This window comes from Mirounga angustirostris, unplaced genomic scaffold, assembly GCF_029215605.1.
Source record: "Mirounga angustirostris isolate CCGP_5_RB_7025 unplaced genomic scaffold, mMirAng1.0.hap1 SCAF_11, whole genome shotgun sequence".
Taxonomy (NCBI): Eukaryota; Metazoa; Chordata; class Mammalia; order Carnivora; family Phocidae; genus Mirounga; species Mirounga angustirostris.
Genome location: NW_026991719.1, coordinates 97,946,547 through 97,952,546, shown reverse-complemented (window position 1 = coordinate 97,952,546; position 6,000 = coordinate 97,946,547). Strand labels below are relative to the sequence as shown.

At 46.5% G+C, this 6,000-nt stretch overlaps 1 protein-coding gene across 3 annotated transcripts in view; it reads left to right on the top strand.

The window, feature by feature from the left end:
* The first annotated feature begins 1,778 nt into the window (after positions 1 to 1,778).
* Positions 1,779 to 6,000, top strand: part of LAMP2 (lysosomal associated membrane protein 2) — a 43,364-nt gene continuing 39,142 nt past the window's right edge. For 2 of the 3 annotated variants that reach the window (XM_064574526.1, XM_045881932.3), the window contains exon 1: positions 1,780 to 2,018. In XM_064574526.1, the coding sequence (XP_064430596.1) occupies positions 1,955 to 2,018 (64 nt within the window). In that variant the 5' untranslated portion in view covers positions 1,780 to 1,954. Of the gene's footprint in view, positions 2,019 to 6,000 lie in introns of all 3 variants that reach the window. The other variant, XM_045881936.3, reaches the window with a different exon arrangement.

The following is a 6,000-nucleotide window of genomic DNA, read 5'->3' as shown; positions in this document are numbered from 1 at the left end:
ACCAAGGGGCAATGCTAGTTTTAAGGTCCCACCAGTTATTCCAGTGCAGCCAGGATTGAGAAACTGCTCTGGTCTCCTTTTATTTTATGGATAAAAATACAGAAGTTAAAGAGATGAAGTGACTTGCTTCGGCAGCACATGTACTAAAAGAGATGAAGTGACTTGCCCAAGGTCACGCTGCCAATAAATGGTATCTAACTATTCTGACTGCCCATCCAATGTTCTTTCCACTATGCTCTTTTTCGTCTTCTTCTAGAACTTAGGGTTTCACTGAACATTATAGTTAGGTGATTTACAGTTGAGGGAGAAGGGACAGAGTCCATCAGTAAGGATGGGTGGGGAAACTTGTAAGGACTCAACTCAATCAAGGATTCTCCAGGACATGGCTCCTTTCAAGTCGTATTGGTGGTAGGACAGTCAAATGACCTTCTTTTGCTAAAAGCATTGTCTAATACTGTAGCGTATATTAGTTCCTCCTAGAGCAAGTCAGCTGCTCATGACTCAGTTGCACCCATGAAGAAGTCATGAATAAGTGTTCTCACTTTCAGGAATTAATCATATTAGAGCACATGACAGGATATACCAATGACTCCTAATTTTTGAGCAGGGGTGGTTGTAGAGTGAGGACTCACAGGTCCCATTTCAGAACAGGTAAAAGCTATAGCCCCTCTCCCCGTGAAAAATACGCATACATGAGTGTTGCAAGTAATTTCTGGAGATTCACAGACGGTCCCCTCCACCCTCGCCCACCCCCGGCAAGTTCATCCATTGACACCTGATTAAGATCTCCTGGATTAGACGCTTTTGGAGCTCTATTTTTTAATGTTTCTCAAATTGTAGTCGGGGAACCACAGAAATCGGAATCACCTGGGGTGTTTGTTCAAAATGCAGACTCCAAGGGCAGCCAGAGACCTACTGTTTCAGAATCTCTGCGAATGAGGTATAGGAGTCTGTATGATATTAAAACTCCCTAGATGATTCTTTCCGACACTAACATTTGAGAATTAGTGCTTTATCCCAACTTGAGATTTTTTTAATAGTTTTTGAATGCTTTCCTTTGTTGACTATTTTAGGTTTCATCTGTTCAATTGTTAAGTATACCAAATAGGATGTTTAGTATGAATTCATTAAAGAATATTCACATGTGGATATGCATAGGAAAAGCAAGTGGAAAGAGAGCTAGATAACCATCTCTCTCTGGGTAGTGGGAATATGGATGAGCTTTATTTTTTCCCCTTTATCTTCCTATTTTATTTTTCTCTTTCCTATTTTCTTTCTTTCTGTATTTAAAGAAGATTCTTCCTCTTTCTGAGTTCAATTCCTCCGTCCGAAAAACAGGGTATTGTAACTAGGCGAACTTCAAGGCCACGTCTTGCTCTGGCGATCCGCGGCACCGTATTACCCCCTAGCTCTCTTATCCATTTAATCAATCACATGAACCTCAGGGGTAACAACAGTGTTCCTAGAACAACTGTGTATTATTTTTACATATATTACGTTGTGATGCTTAGCAACCTTTTTAATTCAACAAAATTATTCTCTTCCTCCTCAAGGAGTTGGAACTGAAATGAACTCTACTACCTACACCCCGGAAAGTTAATCCTCTCTTTTAAGCCTTAGAAAAAGCCGTCCGCACAGGGCTCTCAGGCGCATAAGACTGATTGTGAACCAAAAAGCCAGGGCATGGTCGCCCCGCCCACCGGCTCCTACATCACCACCCCTCTCGCCGCTTTCAAGCGCGGAGATTGGCTAAAGGCAAGAACGAGCCCCGCCCCTAGTCTTATGACCCGCGCTGAAGCGCCGAGTCCTGGCGTTTGCGGGGCTGTGTTCGGTGGTCTGCGGTCCTCCTGGCCCGGTTCCCCGCAGCCTTTTCGCAGGTGTTGCTGCTGCCATTGCCACCGCCGCTGCCACCTCCACCCCGACCAGCCGCCGCCGCCTCCGGCTTTGCGGAATCATGGTGTGCTTCCGCCTCTCCCCGGTTCCGGGCTCGGGGCTCGTTGTGCTCTGCCTTGTCCTGGGTGAGTTGTTGGGCCCTCCTGCTCTGTCCCGCAGCCTGGGCCCGGGGAGCCCAGTTCAAAGGCCACAACCTGAAAGACTGGTCCGGGGGAAGGGGGGGAGGGTTGAGAGGCTGAGCGGCTGACACTGGGCGGCGGCGCTTGCCCAGGGAGGCGAGCCGCGACCTAGAGAAGGCCTGACCGAGGGATGGCGGGGAGGAAGGGCCCGTGAGAGTGAGAAGGGGCAAGTAAGCGCGGGGGGCCGCCGAGGGAGTAGGTGGGGAAGAGTGAGGAGTGGAGCCGATCTGGGTAGGAAGAGTAACTTGGGGAAGATACTGAGGAGTGAGTGTAGGAGGGACCTACGTGCGATTCTGGGGTGGCAGAGACAGGGTCCTGGTTTCTTAGGATCAGGGAAGAGTTTTGAAGATGGTGGAAAATTATGGGATGAGAGCGAAAATTGGGGAGGGAAGAGACTGTCGCCTGCGTGAAGAAGCTTGGGGGAAGGGTGGGGGGGTAGGGGCAGATATGACGGTAGAGTCTGGGGGACAGCGAGGGGGCTGGGGGGGCGGTTTGTGGGTGGGAATTTGAGGTCCTGGAGGAAGGGTGAGTAAAGAGATGAGGAATGATGCTGGATTTGAGTTTGGTAGTTGGAGTTTTGAGGGGTAGGGACCTAAGGTGGCCCGGGGCAATTTCCAGGCGAGAAAACTCGGACCTAACCTCTGGAGACTAAAGGGAAGAGGGGGAACTTTGGTGGGGAGTGAAGATCTGACTTGGAGGTGTTGATGTCAGTTTTCTTTTTTTTTTTTTTAAGATTTTATTTATTTGAGAGAGAGAGAGCACATGAGAGGGGGGAGGGTCAGAGGGAGAAGCAGACTCCCCGCTGAGCAGGGAGCCCAATGCGGGGCTCGATCCAGTGACTCCAGGATCATGACCTGAACCGAAGGCAGTCGCTGAACCAACTGAGCCACACAGGCATCCTAGGATGTCTGTTTTCTATTAGTTTTGCTACTTCCTCCCGGCCTGATCCAGATTTAAAACAACAACAACTTAAAAAGGACTTGAAAACAATCTCCAATTATTTCGGTTGGGAGGGCCTCCCGGATGTGAGGTTTTGGGGGTGGTGGTCTGAGTCGTGTACGCTGCCTCTCTGCCTTCAGAAGCTCCTTCTCAGTGGCACAGCTGGCCCTTTACTTCATTTTTGGAGGAGAAAGGTAACTTGTCAAAGACTTGGTTGTTAACAAGTCATAAGAATGGCTGGATGAATGTTGGCTGACTGTGTTATACCCCCCTCCCCCAAAGATCACTGGGTCCCCGAGGGCTGTAATGCCTGAAAGGTGAACTTTGACCAGAAGGTCTCTTCCTGACCTCATTCATCCTGTGCTTGTTGCTATCCACCCACTTGCTGTTTGTGACCAAATAAAAAAACCCAGAAGGAACAGACCCAGATGGGAGTGGCAAGTAGATAAAGATAATAGGGGTCTGAGAAGTCAGTGAGAGGTGCCCATGCTGTAATTCACATTTCGGTAGCATAAAATCAGCACCCTAAAATAGTGGATTCTCAAACGGACATTTGGCAATATCTGGAGACATTTTGGTTGTCGCAACAGGGGATTGCGTTTGGCATCCAGGGGGTAGAGGCTGGGGATTCTGCTGAACATCCTACAGTACACAGCATAGTGCCCCCCCCCAAAGAATTATCCACCTCAAAATGTCAGTAGTGCTGAGGTTGAGCAGTCTTGCTCCAGAGTGATAGCGCTGGAAGGGTTCTTGATCTGATTTAGTGATTCTCAAGGATCTTTTTGAGGGGGTGCCTGTCAGATAAAACGTATTTCTAAAAGAATACCAAGAAGTTATTTGTCTTTTTCACTCACACACTCACTCCAGCGTACAGTGGAGTTTTCCAGAGGCTTCACCCTGTGTGATGACATCACCACTCTGATGGCCCTGATGTTGTGTTTTATTCACTTCTCATTTTTAATTTCGAGCATGGCAAATACCAATAGATAGAACGCACGTAAACCAAAGCTCTTTGAGGTCCTCAGTGGGTAAGAGAGTAAGGGGTCCTGATACCAAACGTTTTGGACTCCCCGAACTAGTGCAGCTACCCACATAGGGCAGGAGACGCCTCCATAGCCCTTCTGGAAGGGGGCCGTGGAGCCTTTGCTCAAACACAATTCGAAGCTCTAACACTGCTGTGAAGCATTTACTGAGGAGCCGGTGACCCTAGGAGAGGATTGTTTACAACGAAAAGCACCTTATCAGTGGCTAGAACACATCTGACTGAGGCATCTGTTAATCAGTAGTTCACTGCCAATTGAATCTGCACAAACACAACACGGTTATTGTTTAGAGAAAGTGAAAAAAAAATAATAGCTGTCCTGCTTGTTGGCTTTCGTGTCATTAGATTTTTTTTTTTTTTAATGAAAGCTTTTTTGTTTTGTTTTTACAAAAGCAATGCTTGCTCATTGCAGAAAATAAACAGGCAAAAAGAAGCACATAAAAGAACCCGTCAGCTCATCTGCTAGTTTGCCTAAATTTATTGATCGGGACTAACTAGATTCATCTTCTTGGAAGATTTCCAAGGTCGCTTTCCTCTACTTCCAGGTTTAGAACAGGATTTGGAGGAGTAAAAGTTCATAATGTACCTAGATTAGATTTTTCAGGCGATATCAGGATAAGACAGAAATCATCTCTTCGATACAGCTGCTTTTTCTGGCAGCTGCTGGTTCAGGGTGGAGCTCAGACTCGCTTCCATGTGGCTTTCTCTCTTAAGACCTGAGCCCGTCTTGAGTTGCTTGGTGGGTTTTGCATACATCACAGTGGATACCAGGAATAAGGTTTTTAAGAACTCCGTAAATATTTGTAAAGGAGCTGCTGTGAATCTTGTGCTCTTCCGGGGTACCATTGCAGGGGGATCTGTCCTGAATTTATAGTCTCATTAGCTTGAGTGCTCAAGCTGTGCCAGTTTCACTTTGTAACTTTATAACTATTCTGGCTCCGCGGGAACTTTTTAAAAATAGCTGCTTTACAGCAAGTATAGAGGAGAGTTCTTAGGGGTTATGTATTATTATTGGTCCTTTTCACAGAGATTAAGTTATGCTCTTTATTTGAATGAATTATAACTGACTAGAGAGCTTTCTGAAGAAAAGCTCTGAGTTTTCTGAAGAAAAGCTATACAGATGCATTATAAAGAGAGTAGTGGCTAAAAATCATTTCCTAGCATCGTTGCCTAAGTGTTTTTCTTTGTGACATCATAGATTTCAGAATTCTTCTGTGGTTATTGATTTTTACAACTAGTTTGACTTCTTGGTGCTTTTCTGGGTTGGAGAAACCTCATATAAATATCCTGAGTGTGCTTCACTGGTAGGAGGACCCCTCCCACAAATGGTTATCTATCGATTACCCGGTGAGCGGAGACCTGAGTGTTGCAGGGAGGCCAGCCAGGTGACCATCTGGAGGAATAGGGGTAAATCTTGTCGTTCCCAAACTCTTAGCTTATTAGGCTAGCCTATTTTCCACTCTTTTTAAAAATCCCATTGCCAGGGGCGCCTGGGTAACTCAGTTGTTAAGCATCTGCCTTTGGCTCAGGTCATGATCCCAGGGTCCTGGGATTGAGCCCCGCATCGGGCTCCCTGCTCAGCCAGGAAGCCTGCCTCTCCCTCTCCCACTCCCCCTGCTTGTGTTCCCTCTCTCGCTGTGTCTCTCTCTGTCAAATAAATAAAATCTTAAAAAAAAATCCCATTGCCAGTCAGATCTCCCCTAAGGCATTAGTCTCTGAGAGCCAAGACTATCTTAGGCACTGTTATTTCTCATTGCCTACTTAGCACAGCACCTGGTACATGGTTAACCCTGAGATTTTTGTTGAGGGTATTCATTGGTGGGCACTGGGGATATGACTGTAAATTAGACCAACTTGGTCTCCTTTTTCTTCCGTGAACCTTAAATTATGTTTCGCAAGAGGTGGTTTTTGTGTCTTTGTATTGAGAACTTCAAGATCAGTGCTAAG